This window comes from Amblyomma mixtum, chromosome 5, assembly GCF_055824585.1.
Source record: "Amblyomma mixtum isolate Tamu chromosome 5, ASM5582458v1, whole genome shotgun sequence".
NCBI lineage: Eukaryota > Metazoa > Arthropoda > Arachnida > Ixodida > Ixodidae > Amblyomma > Amblyomma mixtum.
This window is the reverse complement of record NC_143016.1, coordinates 98,627,885-98,648,679: the sequence shown is the minus strand read 5'-3', so window position 1 is coordinate 98,648,679 and position 20,795 is coordinate 98,627,885. Positions and strand designations below refer to the sequence as shown.

General features: G+C 43.3%; 1 protein-coding gene across 1 annotated transcript in view; it reads right to left on the bottom strand.

Moving 5' to 3' along the window:
- Fur2 (furin-like protease 2) overlaps positions 1 to 19,318 on the bottom strand; it is a 55,288-nt gene extending 35,970 nt beyond the window's left edge. Inside the window, exons 1-9 of the mRNA XM_089545666.1 lie at positions 18,814 to 19,318; positions 16,037 to 16,141; positions 15,393 to 15,530; positions 13,061 to 13,195; positions 12,410 to 12,480; positions 11,544 to 11,632; positions 10,138 to 10,310; positions 8,413 to 8,628; positions 136 to 266 (exon numbers count right to left, since the gene is read on the bottom strand). Of these exons, the coding sequence (XP_089401792.1) occupies positions 136 to 266; positions 8,413 to 8,628; positions 10,138 to 10,310; positions 11,544 to 11,632; positions 12,410 to 12,480; positions 13,061 to 13,195; positions 15,393 to 15,530; positions 16,037 to 16,141; positions 18,814 to 19,020 (1,265 nt within the window). The 5' untranslated portion in view covers positions 19,021 to 19,318. The remainder of the gene's footprint in view (positions 1 to 135; positions 267 to 8,412; positions 8,629 to 10,137; positions 10,311 to 11,543; positions 11,633 to 12,409; positions 12,481 to 13,060; positions 13,196 to 15,392; positions 15,531 to 16,036; positions 16,142 to 18,813) is intronic.
- Between the last annotated feature and the right edge of the window lie 1,477 nt (positions 19,319 to 20,795).

The following is a 20,795-nucleotide window of genomic DNA, read 5'->3' as shown; positions in this document are numbered from 1 at the left end:
CTACAATATATAAAATAATTTTTTTTTGTACAGTTTAAATTAGGTGAAATACATATTCTTAAGTAAAGCCAAATTCACAATGCAGTAACGCCTCAACAGGCAGTACACATTAAATGACATTCAGAAAGCAATTACTTGGCTTCCAAAGCAAGGGCACAGATTCCAGCTGCCAATGGAGCAGATGCTGATGTTCCTGTATGTGCCTGGGTGCACAGTGTGTCAGAGTTGGGTTTCTGTCGAAATGACAGGTCCATGTCAACTGTCACCTGAAACAAAGAGGAAGTGACAATATGCTTAAGTCTGCTGCCTTAAAGCGTTGTTTCTTACTTTCCAACAATGTCAATTAATGCAGCCACACACTAGGCAAGAAAAGTATCAAGTGCATATAGCGGCACAGTTTACTCAAGCGACTACTTAGATACCAGTCTCACTGTGACTAACAAGCTTTGAGTACCAGCCTCACCGCCCATTTATTTATTTTTACCATTTATCCATACTGAGGATACTTGAAAGAATTCCCCCTTTTTAATTTCAAACAATGATAGCAAAAAGAAAGCTTTCTGATAAGTCTTGGTTAAGTAACAGTCAAGCCGAAGCAAGAAAAAGCAGGCAAAACCTTATACTTAAAATAAATGGGAAAAGGGAACGAAAAATTACATAGCTAAATATTTTATTTTTAAATCTCATCTTAAATCTCATATCTCAAGAGCATCAGTTTATAATCAAATAGCAAGAATTGTAAGATTAACACATGTTAAAGGGCGAAAAGTTGCTATTCAGAGTGAGATAACAAGGCTTCATAAATCCTATCACTTTAGAGTTCTTTTAATAGAGCACCATCACAAGCAAAAATATAGCAGCAAAAGAGCATTCAGTCAGGACATGCCAGATACGAAAAAATTTCAGCATGACAGTGAAGAATACATAACAAAAGCAACAAGATCGGTTCAAACTACTACCACCAGTTCAAGCATGCAATGCATAGACCCACAGAAGTGCCGGCACCATGAACATGCTTTGAGTCCAAGATTAACACAATGCGGTAGACTTACTGCATTTCACAAGGCACCAAGGACAGGTGGTGCCATGTTGATGTGTGGTGTATTGTTGAGGAACAGTGGGTGATAGTGAGTCCGTTATTATGAGTTAGTGTTAGGGTTCACCAAGTGTATCTCTGTCAAACATAAGATGGTGAAGAGGTGCAAGCAGTGTTAGTTGGTCAGGAAAGTATGCAAAAAGGTTTACGCTGAAAATAATCAAGAACATATTCATAATGCCTCGGTTAATGAAATTGTCTGCAAGTGTTAGATTCTGAAAAAAAAAAAAAAAGACCGTTTATGAAAAGGTCAGTGATGATCCACATTAAAAAAAAAAAAGGTGCCATTGCATTAGCTGCGCAGATCAGTGGAAATGGTCTGCACTTACAGAAAAACTTATTCACAGAAATTGTGACAGTGAGTTGCCTTAAGTATTTCCCTTCTATTGTAAATTTAGATTGCTGGATGTGATCCCCACTGTAGTTTTCTAGCAGTCCTTTACAAAAACATTTATCACAATATTCAGCTCGTTATCTCACATTGCATCAGTGCTCCAGTACAATGGTATCTAAGGTGAACTTTCATACACGAGAAACAACCTCAGGTAAAATGTGGATAACTAATAGAGAGCTAGGGATGCATATGTTTAGAGAATCATGACAATGCTAAAGCACCCATCAATTATTTTAAATGCAGGAGAAAACACATCTGAAAGCCAAGAGTATCCATCCATTACGCTGCTGAAGAAGTGACTTTGTTAAGAACAAAGTCAAAAGCAAGCAGCAAAACAGCTTTAAAAATACAAGTTGAACTCCAAACTATTAGATTACATGAATTTTATCATTAGAGGCACAGACATTAATATTAAATTCAGAAATTAGATTTTTTTCATCGTCTTTTCATTTATCACCATTTCCTGGTTAAATTGGACATTCACCAGCATCCCATCATAGAGACTTAGTTTTAAGCATTTCCAGTACTTCCTGTCCTGAGGATAATCCAAGACTTCACCTAGTCTTTGCGTTAGGGGCTAAATGAACGGGTGCTGGAATGGCTACCCCTTGTTACAAGAGTGACACTGCAGGTTGCTATCAGAGTTGTGGCTTTGCATACATTGCAGATGAAATGCAACAATGCCAGTGGGCACATATCTTTTGCACGCTCTTTTGCAGTGCCTCATAATTAAATCCCCTAGTTTCCCCACGATTCCATCAAAAATCGCTGATTTAAGCATTTTTCGCAGAATTGTGTGCTAGCATGCCACAGTCTCTTTTTTGACGCTGTTGTTGTTGCCTATATCAGTAGGAACAACAGCATGATAAATAAAGAATAGCTAATTTACCTTATTTGCACGAATATAAGGTGAGGAGGGAGTTTGAGAGCTCATGAGAATTTTAAAAGAAATATTATTATGATTCTAGTGCAATCTCAAATTGTTCAGGTCAACAATAGCCAAAGATCCCCAAAAAAACACAGACGGCATGCTAAAATATGGAAGAAGTGGATATGTCAATGTTACTTCAAAGGCAATGATTCAGATCTGCATTCCACAATTTCCGATACAGTCCCCTATGCAACAGCAGCCGCTGTCATTGTTGCGTCACCGCTACTCGGTGTTTTGAACTGCCCAGCCCTGTGCCCGTTTGCCCTTCTTTGCTATCCCCTACTCTGCTCAACTCTTTCAATGCCTTCTCTTTCACAACGACCCACACGGCCTTCTCTCCACAGCCACCATCTATGCACTTTCACATTGCAAGCTTTGCCCAAAGGTCGGTAAAAAGCTGGCTTCTCCTAGCGACACTCAATCCTGGTGGCGAAGGTAACTTTAGCTACCTCAAAAAGCTAAAAAAAATAAAAGATTCACATTGTATTCTATATTCTGAACCATTATTTGATGTCTCCCACAAATAATCGTGGATTCTTTGTTTTCCATTCGCTGAATTTAAAGGTGCACTGAAGAGGATTCTGAACATGTCTTTTTGCCGCGGGAACTCAATCCACACGTTCCTAGCATTCTTAGAAACAGTGACTTATTGCCCTGTGTGGCCGATTTCTCCAATTAAAACGAATTAACGTCCGGCTCCCGCCTCTTTTTTTTACTTCTGCCTCGTACGGTGGGCGGAGTCGACCAACGTGTGGAGCGCCTTTCACCCAGTCCCGTGGAGGCTTTGCTTTCGCTTTATTTTGTTTTTTAGGTTTCCATGAATAAAGAGTTTCATTCGCAGATAATATAACCGCAAAATAAGCCCGAACAAATAAAAATATGCGCGGACTATTTGCTACTACGGACTACTACGTATTACTCCGCCGTTGGCAGAGCGGCAAGCCGCCACGGGACTGGGTGAAAGGCACTCCACGGGTTGGTCGACTCCGCCCACCGTACGAGGCAGAATTAAAAAAAAAAAGGCGGGAGCCGGACGTTAATTCGATTTAATTGGGGAAATTGGCCACACGGGCAGTAAATCGCAGTTTCTAAGAAAGCTCGGAACGTGCAGATCGAGTTCCCGCGGCAAAAAGACAAGTTCAGATTCCTCTTCAGTGCCACACAATACAGCATGGGCTTTGTAAAGCCACTTCAGATGTTGCACTCCGTACTGTAAGCATATCTTTATAGGTGGACGCTGATTTAATTGCAGCTATGCAGTTCCACTGCTGCGTAGGGCAAGTGTGCATTACTACTGGCGCCCAAATGAAATTCTGTTCCGTAGAGAGTTTTTACCCTAGTGCAATCTGTGGCCACCACCGAGATCAGCTTCCTGGGGCGCTACACGCGCATTCACAGATGACCCCAAGGAGCCAAGCTAGAGCACATACCCGCCGCTGTCCAGGCATACGGGTCCTTGCACAAGTGAATCACGGTAGCAGAATGTAAGTCACTCTAAACTAAAACATTCTATTAATGTCACAAGGCATTGCGAAGAGTAATCCGTGGGGTCCTAGTGCAGTACACGCTGACCCTGTGGTACTTTGTGGTACTTATTTCTGTGATCCACTTTATTTTCTTATGCCATGAGGAAAAATTCCACATTCAAAAAGATAAAAATTGTGTACATAGCCCAAGCAATCATCATGAAGACATCGCAGTAGCACACAATTTCACACGCATGAGGCAGCCCCACTAGATCTGGTGCTGGTTATGAATTAAGTTTCTGCAACTGTCCTGTCTGAGAGCACGGTGGTGAAGAGCAATATACATGACTGCGACAGGAGAACTAGTGCCCATCCATCTCTCTTCTATGCAAGTGCATTCAAATCGAGTCCTCAATGTGCTGTGGCACTGAACTAGACAACATGCAGAATGGTGCTGCTCTTCATTTTCAATCGGTGAGCATGGAGCAGCCAATCCAAAACCAACAGCAGCTCATGATGGCCATCAACTCATTTGTTTTGGCAGGTCAAGTAAAAGTGGCTAGACACTGAACATAGTGACACACACAGATGCAAGGCATAGCAGTCCAGCACATGCACTTTTTCTACATGATAACAAACGATTCCATGAGGAAAGAGCAAGTTTACTGATATGGTATGCGAAGTTTAACATCCCAAAGACACGTATGTTTGAGAGATGCCGTAGTGGAGGGCTCCGAATTGATTTCCACCATATGGGGTTCTTTGATATGTACTGACATGGCACAGCACACAAGCATTTCTGCATTTCACCTCCATGGAAATGTGGCTGCCACAGCTGGAATTCAATATACTGTGTCCTTGCACTTAGCAATCAAATGCCATAGCCTCCAAGCCACTGCGGTGAGAGAAAACGTTCACTGATACAACATGTGCAACATTCTGTAAATTGAGCTAGTAAGTATGGCTTGGAAATGTTATAGTATCTGACCATGAGTTCATGTAAATAGAAGATTCATGAGCTGCTGAATATTTGAAAAAAAAAAACTGAATACCTGACTAGTAAAGAAATCAAATAGCAAATAGTATACTCCCAAATTGTGAGAAATTTCAAATGTTTGAACACCACTACCTCTTGCATGTCACTTGGAGAGGAAAAATGTTTTTTCTCCTCTGTTTTAGTATGCACTCATCTTGACGTGTTTTCATATGCCCTAAAGCTAACTTAAAAATGTGCAAAATGATATAATGCAAATACAGAACAGCAACAATGATAAAAACTCGTGATAAGCAAGTTTTGTGATGTAGTGCTCATGAGAGGTACAAATTTCTACAATTAATAACTTAAAAGGCTTTTTCATATTGCTGGAATATATCCGCATTACACATAAAAGCCAGTCTCAGTGACATAGTGTGCTACCATTACTAGCCTTCGTTGTGCCGAAAAAATAGTAGCCTACCACCTGCTTTGCTGTAACATAAGCCCACGAAACTCGCTTTATATAATCTAGCAATCAGCACTAAATACAATAAGCAAAGCACTGAGCTTCCTGAAAGCACTGAACCTTCCTAAAACATTCAACATTTTTTTTTTGTCTAGCGTGAAAATGCTCTCTGTATGAAAAAAAGATTGGTTCAACAATTAAGCGCATTGTGATGCTGCATCAAAATTTCAGGCCCACCAAGTGTTATTTTTTTTCTGGTAAATCATTGGCACCACACACACACACACACACACACACACACACACACACACACACACACACACACACACACACACACACACACACACACACACACACACACACACACACACACACACACACACACACACACACACACACACACACACACACACACACACACACACACACACACACACACACACACACACACACACACACACACACACACACACACACACACACACACACACACACACACACACACACACACACACACACACACACACACACACACACACACACACACACACACACACACACACACACACACACACACACACACACACACACACACACACACACACACACACACACACACACACACACACACACACACACACACACACACACACACACACACACACACACACACACACACACACACACACACACACACACACACACACACACACACACACACACACACACACACACACACACACACACACACACACACACACACACACACACACACAGCTGCACTCTTCGCCAGCAAGACATAGCCTCAAAAGAACATGTTCGACAAGCTTGCCCCATCCAGCCTCAGCATGTCTCCCTGCCCTGATGTGAACACATGCTCATAACCCAACTGGTGAATTGGACGTCTTTGATTCCTTAACGATATTTTATGAGGAGCTCCTCCTCGCCAGCTGCTAGCTGCCATTATTGCTTTCAAGCTTTCAAAAGCATTATAAATGGTCTTTGTGTCATCAACTGTTGCCTTTCTTTGCTCCCAAGAGCATGGCCCACTATGGTCCCCTTACACTCTATTGCACTTGCGATCAAAGGATAGGGTGGCGACTTTGCTGCAAGCTATGCAAAACTGAATACATTGTAAGAGGAAGATGATTAGCGGTGCGAAGCGAAAAGCCATATAGTGGCGGCGTCACTTTTCGCAACTGGCGGCACAGTTTCTAGCTCAAAACAGATACAGCAGCACCGGCGTCAATAGCGAAAACACCTGTGCCCTCCAACATATTTATCCTCCCGACAACCCCATACACTTTTTATTCCATTATTATTATTTGCCCTTTCATACGTAAACATGACTATACCCCCTTCCCCCATGTAATGTCCCTAACGGGACCCTTAAAGGGACACTGAGGAGAAATTGAAGTTGACTTGCATCGACAGAATACCAGCTCCTGATTACAAAAACGCCATTCATACTGACAACAAAGCTCTTGTAACGTAGAAAAGAGCAAGAACCAAAATACAGGTATCACCGCCACAGGCCAAACTCGCAAGTACAAGCTTCATGACGTCATAGGACAAAACAGTGTTGCTAGAACCAGTAGTTCTAGCAACACTAGGACACGAGAAGCCACGAATCACTGAGGCGCAGCAAATGCATGCGCAAACCTCCTTGACGTCGCCAGATGGCGCAACGCACCCGACAGCTACGCGCGCTCCTGCAGCGCTGGGACCAATCAGCGCCTGCTCACAGCGGCTCCCGGTATTCCGCTAACGGTAACAAGGTACACAGTATGTTAAAGATGTCTATTTGCGAGAACTTCGTTGACGACTTCGAGAACGGGATCCATTGTAACGCTGGCACAACGCCGGTGCAAAGGTAAACGAAGCGACGGCCGCAATAGCCGATAGATGCCTTCAACGTGCGGCCGGCGGTAGCTTTCTTTTGGGCTGCTGCTGGGCCGCACTGCTGGCCGGCAGAAATCACGAAGTCTGCGTTACGTCATATGCACGTCATGTTTCACGTCACTTAGTCCTGTGTCATCACAGGAGAATGCCAAGTTTGAATCAGAGCGGCGGGAAAAACTTTTTCAACTTCGAATCCAAATTTCTTAGAAATAAATGCATCTTTCGCTGCCGGCCAAGTGGCAACAAAGCCATGAAATGCCGAACTATCGAATTTTGCTATAAAAAAAATATTAATAGAGCTCTCCTCAGTGTCCCTTTAAGGATTAAATACATAATTATGACGACGACTAGCAAACATATACATCACCGTAAAAGCCCCTGTATCGAATGGACCCGCATATAATAGGAGGTGCGATTTGTGGATAGTTAAATTGGAAAAAAAATTTTCATCTGCATATAATGCAGATTCAGACATTCTGGAAGTCATGAAAGCCAAATGTCTTCCAATTAATTGTGTACACCAGGGCGTTGGATACGATGCATGTAGCATGATGCCAAATATCTGGCAGGTACAGATCAGCATAGTTAAATGGTGTCGAAATCGATGCTACTGACCTATGCTATCACTAGAAAGCGCGTCCTCTCGCTGGAAGTGTGATGGTGTGACGGCGCTCGATAACAATGACACCGGAATTGCAGATTCTGGCCAAAAATCATTTGGATTCACATATAATATGAGGTGGAAATCTGACATGCAAAAATATGGAAAAAAAACTTGTACTGAACATGAACTTTTACGACATTGCAAAACCTACATAATTTGCACGTTTACAAACACAGGAGGTACCGAGACTATGACTATAAGGCCTCATGTGCAGGGTGACCTTTTCCTACTGCATTAATAATAAAGTGAATAAATGACTGACGGATGACCAACCAACCAGCTGGAGGGACTCAATGAATGGCCAACATGTTCTGCTATTCAGCCCAATCCAATGTTCATACACCTCTCTTGGCTAGTGGTAAGCAGTAGAGTGCAGGTTAGGGAAAGGATTCCTAATTCAGAAGCTTATTCCACCAATGTACGTAAGCATAAAAGCAATGAGCATTACAACTACCCCTATGGTGCAAAGGTAACGCCAGCACACACATTCTGCTACCTATGCCGTTACAAGACTCACCACATTGGCGTCCTTCCCTGGTGAGCCGCTACTATAGGTTGTGGCAAGCGTGGAGGAGCACATCTCGAGGTACCAGGGTTTTGAACCATGCTGGGTGGCGCTGCTGATGGACAGCGTGTAGATAGAGTTGGTGTACCCATCGCAGTTGCAGTTGTCATTGAACCGTCCGCCGTTCCCAGAAGCCCAGACAAAGATCGAGCCCAGGCCGCGACGACCCTGAAACATGTGTGCCCATCAAAGTCACTTTGCAAGCTCTCTCACAATCTGCCCCAAACGCTTTGAGCATGATGGACAATAAATACTCAACCTCAATAAAAATTCGCATATTTTTTCTCCTGGGTGAAAATGCCCAGTTCACGAGAAAAGGATTCAATGAATTGTGTGACACACATAGGTGTGCACAGGTCTCTTCATAAGGGGCAGGGCCAACGTTTATGGTAGAACCCTTTTCATACCTGGGTAACAAGGAACGTGTGGGATATATAGATATCCTTCACCGCCCCCGCGCTGAGTCAAGAGATGAGCGCACGCGCTGCCGGGCATGGGGAGAGAAGGCACCCGGCCGCTCTCTTCATTCCCAACTTGGACATGACGTCAAAGCTACGTACTGGCCCCGTAGGAAAGGGGTGAACGCCTTACCTTGAGGCAACCGGTTGCCTCAAGAGAGGGATGTCGGAGGGGTTAAAAAAGGAGGGGCTCACGGCGGGAATGCTCTCTTGCCGCAGCGCTACTACCGGACTGCCCTGCCGATCCCCTGCCTGCCCATGACCTCCCAGACGACCCAACGCCGGTCGACAACGACTTGGTGAGCTACTGAACCTATTTTTACCAGAAAGAACATTCTTCCGGAGTGTGCTTTGCCTTGCATTAGGTTAATAAACTGTTTCCTAGCGTACTCTGTCGTTGCCTATTTCGTCCGAACCCGCCATGGCTGTGACTATGCACCACGGGTTGGGGACACGAGTCGCGTACGAGAAACGCCTGCGTGTAGCCGGCACGGAAGCTCGCCTTCCCGGCCGGCTGGACGTGGAGTGACCCCATAAACGATATGGTACAAAATAATCACCCTTCTTCCCGATGTCTATTAGGGGGGCCACTGCCCCTCATGCCCCACTCAAACACGTATGGCGGCACATCATGATGCTACTTTCAACATAGACTGATTTTAATTCAAGCATGACTTTAGGGCCACTAAACTTGTTTTTATTAGATAAACAAAGCTTATTTTAAGAAAACTTGATTGAATACATACAGCTTCTAGTTTCTCTGAAAGCATTAAACTTTAAAAATGAAATATTGTCCTAGTTTATTGGCTGGCAGTCTTCTGTAACTGGTCTTTCTATAAAGCAAAATTTTTAAAATAACCAAAACATAAGGTACCAGTGCAACATGGCTGGACGATGAAATGGAAACGTCAGAAATCTGGCACTTACCATCAGGACAAAGGATTTCTTGTTTTCTGTTAACTTTTACGCTAACTTATTTTACCAGAACTAAGGTGCATTGAAATAAGCTCTGCTGGCAGTAAGAGGGAATCCTTGTGATTTGCAGGAATGCTTGCCTTACCTGGCTCCCAAGGCAAGTCAACACCACACCTGCAACTGCAAGTATTGCACTGGATTTCACCGGGCACTAACATCACACCACCATTAAACACCACTGGGCGTCAAATCAACCCTATATGCACAACTCCTGAGTTATTGTCCAAATGCTTAAAATGCAGACCTTGGCAATGCCTTGGAAAAAGGCCTGCTTGGCTAGTTTTCCTGGGCCATCAACAGTTTTTCCGTCATCTTCGGGACCCCAAGAAGCACTGTAGATGTCAATATGGTTTGGATTCAAGCTGAGAGCACGAGCTTCCACTTCATCTGTCACCGTGCCATCCAGCATTCGGACTCCTGAAACAGACAAACATATTCACAAAGAGCTCTCTTCCGTTTTTATTATTACTTTTTCTGCCTAAGGTAAGCGTATGGCATACACATGTACAGGTGCCCTCCGGGACACACTATAGTCCGCTTCATAAATCAGATGCAATGTTGTAAAAGGTACGGAAGTAGTCAGCATGAAAAAAATAAAGGGAGCGCTTATTCTGTGGCCAAGTGGTGCAAGGCACAAGCAAGTGACAGCGTGTCGTCAGCAATAAGAATGCATTTAATAAAGCTCATGAGAAATCAATCATGCATTAAGCCTGCAGGCAAAGCACTTACTGTTTTTCGCTCACCGCAAGGAACGCACTAATTTTTGGTCGCTGATGTAGGCAGTGCAAACAGGAGCGCTAGCTTTGACAGCATTGCACCTGATGTATGAAACTGAATATAATGGCAACGAAAGGCTATCGCTGAAAATACAAGTACACCACTTAAAGCAAAACTTCAAAGGGATACAAAATGTCAAAAAGGTGAGCTGAACCCACTTCCAATACTACTAATTACGATTATGCCACAGGAACAGGCGGTAGATAAAATGGCTAGAAATAAGGAATAGAAGATGGCATGTTTAAACTAGTCTGTTTAAATAGACCAGATGCTCACATGCTGCCATACCAGTGGGTTCACCTCAAAACGAAACTACGGCTATGGCAGCGGCCAAACCTGCTACCACAAGTGGCAATGGTATAAGTGGTACTAAGCCTAACAGTTGCAATCAGTTCCAGCAAAAGGCGAATAATGAAGAGATTGACATTTGAAAATGCTACAAAGCACAACAGTGCTTGCTAATTACAATGGGAACTTTATCAATGTTGAACTACATGACTCCCATGCTCCTACCTCCCGAACATCATTTTATGCAAATACTTTAGTTCCAAAAAGTCTCAGGTATTCCGCTTTTTAATCGACATATGCCACAACTCTCAAAATAACTTTCCTGAAAACTTTCTCGCTGAGACTAATAACAAATGAACAGATGTGATCCCATAACAAGTTATACACCCTGCAGTATTTTTTTTTTTTGAGTGCCTAAGGTGGCCAGTAGTTATTCCCAATATTCTTTTTAAAAAATGTTACTGGCAGCATGTAGCTTGTCCAGTAAGCTGCTTTTACCAGACGACCTTATTAACTATGATACAATTTTTGTATTGACATCAATGCTATAAAGCGAAATATGAAACCCCTATGTGAAGGACATACCTCCAATACTCGCATTGTAGGCAACACCAACTCCACAATACTCATTGAGAGCCGTTGCTGCCACTTCTCCTGCACATCGTGTTCCATGCCTAAGGAGGCAGAATAAACAGTCATCACTCTCATGCGAGTTAAGAGGCCTACAGTGAAACAAAGCACTACAGGCTTCTTCAAATGTGCGCTGCTACAATAACTCAAGCACTAATACAGCTAAGAACGGAAACGCAGCCTGACTGCAACTTATCACTCAATTTGCCTGGCATATCTACCATGGCCAGGTCTGACAAGCCCATCATACTCTCTACTCAGTAACCAAAGCAGTTAGTTCACAACAGAACACAGCATGACCAGTTTAAGACACATGCACACAAACATGTTACAAGTGTGTTTAAGGTACATTTCTCCCCATGGCACTAAAATGTCCATGACACTAAAATACCACATTATTAAATACAAACAGCTGACCAACATCAAACTAAAAACTATGCTAATACAGAAGGTTGCGTATTATATTCAAGGACTATTAAAAATATTGCTGTCTGAGCCCTAATCCTCCAGGTCCAAACTGAGTTTTATTTTTATCTTGCTTCTTTATAACATGATTTGCAATAAAATTTTATTGACAGGCAACCCTTCTTTTTTTTTCCCTCATTGAACTTTACTGCCCCACAGCCTTCTTTTTGTATTCAGAAAAATTCTAGTAGCAACTAGACTACTACGGCACTTCTTTCTTCTTGCTTCTGAGGCCATGATTTTAGATATTTAAATTTTAAGTGCAGGCTACTATAGCCTTACAGAGCGCATTTTAAACAGCAAAAGACAACCTAAAAAAGGTGTTCGGCTACATATCAAATGCCGCTGAAACCTACTTGTTGTCATTATTATCCTGAGGCATAGGGTCATCATCGTGATCATTGATATCTGTGCTTGCATAACGATCCTGCCAAGAGATGCAAAAAAAATAATGTTAAACATTGCGAGGTCAATGGTACAAGGTTTAATATCTAACACAGACAATACAAAGCCCTGCCGCTTGCTATCCACAGAGGAGTGTTTTCTCAGCAGATAATCAGCGGAGAGCCTTCTGGTCTGTGCAGTTGATAAGAATATTAGGAGGCTCCTAGTGTCACAGAATCCGGGCGTCCAGTAATCTGTACAATGACATTCTGAAATCTCAGATTATATCTGAAGAAGCCACTTAAGAGGAAAGAACTACAAACAACTTGGCTGTTAAGACAAAATGGCAGACGAAAGCCAAGTGACCAACAAAAGCTGATTAAAGACCTCTGGCCTTCTTTTTGTGTAGAGAAATTGTCTAGCTGAAATTTACAACACAGAAGCAGAATCACTTTAAGCAAAATTACTTCTGCTTTGAGTGCTTTTGACTGTCAGTAAGGCACTGCTCTAGACATTCTTTAAAAGTGGACACCAAAACCTACTCCACAGAAGACGTAACATGAAGTGACATAGGGCACAATGTGAAGTAGGGGAAAGTGAATGAGACTGCCTGACAGACTCACATAATTCTGAACCAGATCCGGGTGGTTGGTCTGAATCCCATCATCTAGAATTGTGACCACAACTCCCTTGCCCGTGTAACCTCGCTCCCATGCTGGTGCAACATTCATGTCATGACCACCAATGGCTCCACCATTCTGGTAACAAAGGGAAAGAGATATAGTACACGTCAATCAGGAATGCCACAAAAATGGGCTTGCAGGCTAAAAAAAGCAGAGAAGCAATAACTAGAGGTCTGCCATCGTCACCAAACTTCTGTTGTGTTTTAAAAGCTTCAGACAAGAAGTAGATTACCAAGTTTATGCAGAGAACATAATTCTACTTGCGCATCTAATTTAGCCCGATTTCAGAATAGAAATGGACATGTATTAACAAGTTACAGTGCATTCATAAATATAATTTATATTTTATATTGTTCTTGAAGATTTCTTGTAAAAACTAGTATATTTTATATTTTACAAACATACATTAAGGAACAAGGTGGAACAACTAGTAAAACTTGCAACATTCTGTCTTGAAGGTTGAAACTAAAATTCCTTTCACAACGTAAATAAAATCAAATTTTAGGACTTACAGGCCACTACAACCTAATGTGGTTAATACATTCTTGCTCCTTAAATAACTAGTAACCATTATTACTTTTACAGTACTTTTTTTCCACAGAGTCTAATCATCATGGCAACCATTTCTTCAGCAAAAGTAAGATTAATGATGTTTCAACACTGGAGTCAAAACTGGAATATTGAATAGTCTAAATATTTAAGCAGTGCTTGAATAATAATTGCAATACTGGTCAAAATGCGATGGCAAAGACCTTTCTAAAAACAAGAAAATAACGCGCACACACAGCATTCCGCAGGAAGCAGCATATACATGGTTACATTAGTCAAGGTAACAAACTACCTTTCTCAGCTTGGTAACTTGGCAACACATCAACAGAAAAGTTGTCTGCCATGATTGCTACTAGTAGTTTGGGTAGTTGTAACTTGTGTACAGGAAGTTTCCAAGCAGAAAAACGCAGTGTAACTAGCCATTCGCACTACTGTGTTGCGTCAAAAGGAATAGTGTGCCATATATAATTCAAACTAACAGGAATCCAGCTATAACAATTACCTTATTATTTTTGTCTTCCTTTAAATATTTTCTATTTCAGCACAAACACAAATGTACTTGACTCAAATTTTTGGTCAGCTGAGGATGCAAATTGTGCACAGATGGTTTGAAGCTCATTATACAAGGCCAATTTTAGCCTCAACTTGTTGCCGAGACTATTATAAGCAATTAAGACAGGCAACACAGCATATGCTGGCACTGCTCGACATTTAAGGCTGTCCTCCTTACATAACAAAAATATATATCAATACAATATATATATCTCTAAGAAAAAGAAAGGAGAAAAGAACGACACTTCTGAGAACACACTGGAAGAATCCTTCAGTCAGCAGAAAATAAAACAAAAGTGAAGGTGAGCCAGAAAGGACAAAGAATACTGAGCTGCCCTGTCACTTACTGTAAGCAAGTACTATTGAGACAGATCTATAAGTTCAGCAGCAAGCATGAGAGGGAGAGAAAAAAAAGAATACAATATGACAAGTGCCTGGTACTGCTGCTATCCAGAAAAACAATGACTGGGAAAGCTTAGGCTACAGCTGCCGACAGGCTTTGTCCGCCATGGTCAACGTTTCCGCTACGAAAGAAACAAGACAACACAAAAGATGTGCACAGAAATGAAGAGAGCCCTTCACAAACGCAAGGTGCTGCCATCACACAATAGCAGTGCGCAGCTCCTTTCAAGAGCTCCACATAGAGTGGCTTCGTGGTTTCTTTTTCTTTTCATATTCAGCTAACACTGCACTATTCATTTATCAGTGCTTAAAAGACAAGAGCAAATCACTGCCTATTTGTGCGCATTCCATTTAAGCAGCTGAGATGACTGAAGGCTAACTGTTCTTTCACACACAATACACGCGGCAGAACAGGTCACAATGAACAAGCAAAAAGGAAAAACAGCAGTACAGCCTGAATCTGCCTCTCCCAAACATACATCAAATTATAGCTGCTGCAAAGGAATATAAGGTTAATCTTATCAAACATTCAGCCGACTAAAACGGCTTGAAATCAAACAATACAAATCAAATAGTCCACACGGACATAGACATGTAAGGTGAGGACCCCTAACAGCATGACTGAACAACAGTCTGTGGCTAGTCAGTCGCACACTGAAAGTTTCAGTTAGTGTCACATGGATATCTCCTAAACGAGTTTTAAGAGGTGCAAACATTTTTAGCTTTCAGGCATAAGTGCAGTTCTCAAACCACAATAAATCTTGCATACCAGGTACCACTGCTTCTCGTACAGTGGGTCTGAGAAGATCCGATAGGAGCGATGAAACTCCTCTTGGTATCGTATGTCGTCCAGGCTAACGTCTCGTTTGACTCTGCGCTTGACCGTTTGCTGCTCAAACCATTGCACCTGTGAATTGTCAATGTATACATTTCGACACATATACACACACGCATACCTCATGAGCCCCTGAACTTTGTATGAGACAGTTGCATAAGCAAGGTATGAAGAAAAAATGTAAGCTAGCCAATAAAACAAAAATTGTACTCCTGACTAATTGGCCATGACTGTTACCGCTTATATTAAAAGCCGAAATGTCACGCAGAAATGAAGCAATGATGAAATGAACTTCAATTGAGGTGAAGTTGAAGTGAGAGGTGAAATGAAAGTTATAAAAACACTCGCAATTAACAAAAAGTGATTACTGCACCCCTAAGTGCTTTCATCAGAAATGTACACAGAACAAAATACAGCAATAAGTCATTAAACGCTAGCCTGTACATAACTGCCAAATCTAATCCATTGCACTAAATGGAAATACATGGTATGTGTTCCAACAGCAAAATAACTTCCACCACCACAAATGTCAAAGATTTGTCACAATAATAATTTGACTTTATAAAAGCAATGCTTACTTGTTCATCCTTCTCCAAGACCTCATGGTGAACGTGACTTGCTTCTACAGATCGTTTCCGTATAGAGTGGTGCTCAAATAAGTAGTAGTTATCTAGTGACCCGATCTGCATACAAGAAAAGGTCACACTATAGCATATGTGCCACAAGCTGTTTGCATTTGGATGAAATGTATTCAAGGCAAAAAAAAAAAGTATCATGCTAATATATAGTATACACAAAGTAATAAAGTGCAGTGAGCTCAACAGGAAAAAGCACGCAGCTAAATCTGGACTATATTGGCACTGCAATTGCAAGAAAAAAGAACAGCAAAGACTACAGTTGCCATCTACCATTATCGAACTCACAAATGAGACAATAACGAATTCAATACACAAATAAAACAAATAAAAACACTTTATAAAGCCCAATTGCCAAAAGGCCGCAAAATGAATATGCAGTGCGAATGCAGAACAGACTACAATGAAAGTCGAAAATGACACAGGAATCTGTACTGTTCAAACGTTTCGAGATTGTGGTGTGCACTGATCATAAACACACAAATCAGCCCAACTTTCTATAGTGTACAAAAAATATGCCACAGCGTGAAATTCAACTGTTGTGCTCATTCACTGTTTAAAACTGGGAGCTTCTTGGTTCAGTGAAAATTTTTGCCCTTTGGAAAGTCTGAAAGTAACTGCGACAGCATTGGATTTTGGCACCATCCCAAAATATCTCATTTCAAAACACATTACGTGTCAAACACATTAGCATGTGCGATATTGGATTGATTTTTGTACTGCCTCTGAGAAGAGTCTACAAGCAGCTATCGATGCAATGCAAACTGCAGATATAAACAAGATCCCTGGAGCATATGCACAACTGGCATTGCAGGGCTAAACCGTGGGTTCATGGTGCTGGGTTCACGCTTTGCACATAATTACACACCCTTCAAAGTTATGTTTCTTTTTTCTTTCTTTTTTCTTCTTGCTGCAGGCAACAGCCCATATAAATATCTGCTAGTTTGGAAGAAAACACTCTTCTTAGCTGCTTTATGACTTAAATGGGACAGCAAGCAAGTCCTACATTATTCAATGCTAGAACATTAAATTTTAGGTTTGCTAACTGTACTGAGCAATATGACTGTTTTCGTTTCCACTTTTAGGAGGTTATCTTCTTCCCCATGACTTATCATTGACGGTTAAGTACACTCGCCATCAAAAGTAAATGGAAGGAGACTGTCGAAAAAATTTAATTTTTTTAAATGCATAATGGTCCATGTTTGTTGGGCCACAGTGAAATTCGCGCAATCACAATTAGGCTGCACATATGTATTCAAGGATGCATGAATTGTGGGGGCAATGATTAAATTTTTTCGTTAATATTGCCTTCCATTTACTTCTGACGGCACTTGTACATATGCTTAAGAAACAGCTACAGCTCTGAAACCTTGTAATCTTGTAAATACAAGTGTGTGTCATATCAAACCATTTAAGTAGCACCTGCATAAAACCAGCATGATAAGAAAACTTCGTGCAACCAAACAACGCACAATTCCACTGCAATTTAATAAGTGCTGGAGTTGTTGGTTTCATTCTTTTCAGCCTAAAATAACCCTGCACACCACTTCGTCGAGAGATGGAAAGAAGCCAACAAAATACTAAACTTTAAAAAATGCAAAGAGACGCGCGCAAGAAAAACGATTAAAGGAACCACCGGAGGCAAGAGGCGACATACCTGCGCGTAGCAGATATTGCGGAAAAAAGATGAAAAACGAGCAACTAAGTGCGCGAATACAGACGTCCATTCAAGCTCCCGGAAAGTGAATGCGCCTCGTTTGGCCACTCGGCCATGGCGCAGCGGGGTGGCGTAACGACAGGTACTTGAACAATTTTCCCCTCAAAGGCAACCTTAATTCCTTGAGGCGCAACGCGATAAAGCACATAACGCACGAAACTGGCAAGGGGCGCGCGCGGGCTCTCGCAACCACCCGCGCGCGTCACTCACACAGATTGACCTTCTAAAAATACAGCTGACGTCAGGATGGATGCACCATCTAAATTAAATTTTTTTTGTTCTTGCCGCGCGGCGCGTCCTGTTACGCGGCCATCGGCACAACAGGCGATTCCACACCGTTCAAAGTAGAACGAGACCTCTGGAAGCGTTCCCGATTCTTCAGCACACGCAAATAGCGGACCTCCGGCAGCAGTTCTTATCGAACGAAAGTCGGATTCCTCCAGAGATAGGCAGGTTTCGAGACGTTCGGTAAACAGTGAAAATCATCGGTTTCTTATCGCAGGCCACTTCAGACGAAGCCTGAACGTCGTTGGTGGCTGCTAAATCACGACGATTTCTTAAGGCTGAAAAAGAAAAAAAAAAAACCCCGTCCCGCCCGTTTCCTTGCCGTTTTCATTTTCGCTGCACATACGTGGTTTCATTTTCGGCCCCGGCTGTAATCCGCGCAATCAGGAAACGCGAAGACGAAACCCCGCGTCAATTACGCCGTCCGTCCGACGAGGAAAAGCGCAAGCTTCGAAAGAAACCTGTCAGGCGAGCTGGGCACGAACACAAATGTTTACAGCCATTCTTACGACCTGTACGACGCGCCTGAGCGAGCAGACGCTCTAGCCGCAGTCCATAAAGCACTTCAGTCGCCCAAAATACATGCAAGGTCCCCTTACAACCCGCTTCAAGAGATTCGCGCGCTAAAACGCCGCCACCTAAACACATTAACGTCGGCGAAGGTTACGAAACACCACACATGCAGGCAATCGAAAAAAGAGTGCATGCACACACATACCTGTCCTCGGTTGATAAACCCATGCCGAAGAGCAACACGGTCTGCCTCCTGATGACCACCGTGTATCTCGACAGCAATTTGATTGGTGTAAATGGGCGACTCGACGGGCTCGGTCCGATCCACTAGGCAGATAAGCACGGCGCAGGCCAGCCACACACACCGCACACCTGTCCTGAGTCGAAACACGGCCGTCCTATGCAGGGCCATCGCCGCAGGTCTTGCCTCGAAGGATGCTCGGACGTGTTCCTCGTCTCCGTGGCGACGGCACTCCAGCGGGCTCACGTTATCGGGCAATTTTTGCGCCCTCGCTGCTCGCACTTCAGCCTGCTGTCAATTTTGCTCCGGCTGTGCCGAGACATGAATTCGGCCCGAGTAAATCATTCTGCGTCTAGTACGCTGGCCCGCTATCGCCGTTCATCGGCACAGCCCAGACAAGAAAGTCCCCTCACGTTTGAAGCAGCATCGACGAAATTTTCTAGTTTTTAGATACTTCTTTTTATGTCAAACCAGCGCGCGATCGCCGCGACGCGCCTCGGAAACTAGCGCAACTAAGCACACGGCCGAAAACAAAACCGCGCGTGGCGCTCGCCGAAGAAAATAAAAGACGCGTGCGAAAGAATTTTAGATATCTAGCGGTGCACTATGAGGTGTTTGGCACGCCTCGTTCCGAGTGAAGTGGTGGAATGCTCGCGTTATATAAAGCCTATGCCTGCCGTCACGCAACCACTTGGCTTGATATTGCGCCGCGGCTCTAGCTCGCATCACTCCACTGCGGGGCATCCGTGATCTCATCTCACGATGGGGAGGGCACGCAGAAGCAATTACCGCGACAGATTTACGGCTCTGCCCTGCTGCGTAAAACAAATCATCCGCCACGCTAATCTTACTTCAGCCGCTCGGGTTTCCAGATAATCTTGGACGCGGTCACGGTCTGGGGTAGGCGAGTTGCCAACGAAACGCAGAAAGACAAATACAGGTAATGCCTAGCAGTGCACGCGTATTTTGATTTTATTACATCGCAGGACACGACTGAATACAAATGTGAGGCGCATATCTGACATCTGGGCTTGCTCTCTCAGCGCACATCTTGACTCCAACGTTTTCGCTTGGATAGCCGCGCGGCCGCGGGCCACCAGCACGTGTCAGTGCGGAGAGTGGCGTGCAGGATAATTGCTTCGCCCAGCTCGAGATGCACCTCTCGGCAGGTGTTCTCCTCCAACGACAGAGCGGCCCACCTACTCACCTTGCAATCGCATAAAGGTCAAGAAGGAAAGAGGTCGGACTCGTCTGCTGCTGGGCGTAGCGCACAAGCGCAAGCGCTCTCTAGTTTCGGTTTCCGCCTACCGCCTCTTTGCAGTCCCGTCATTAGGCGCACCACAACTGTCGTCGAGCGGGGCGCACGTATCATTCCCAGCCCACGTCTCTTGTGCAGTTTTTCGTGCCTTTTGTTTTGTTTTTTTTTCTTGTACCGGCGGCGAACAAGAAAGACTCGTCCATCATTTCGAAGCATTCAAAGAATGTTCCACGAGGGACATATAAACAACATTCTTTCCCGATGCAAAAGAAACCAGATCTGTTTACGCTCTCGCGCAAAAGATGCGCGCGTTCCTACAGAAAACGTCGTCCAACACTCACGCAGCTCATCTGATTGAGAGATACGTATACGTTGGAATGGCGTTGGAATGCTGAATGACACGAGATCCCGAACAAAGGAGAGGGAAGCCTCGGTCTCCTTCCCTTGTTCAATTTGTGTTTTCAAGAAGCCCATCTACCTGCCCGCTCTCTACCATGGACGAGAACACGAAGGCAGCCGTATTCGCTGCCGTCTGCCTCCCGATTCGCTATCAAATTTACTTCATGGCGCAACGAACCTCCACAGGAAGTGGATCGGCTGTTTTAAAACTGTGCCACTGATTTACTTCACAATGGACGTCATGTGTAGTTAGCGGTGTGCTTCATTATTGTTCCGTGCTGTATACACT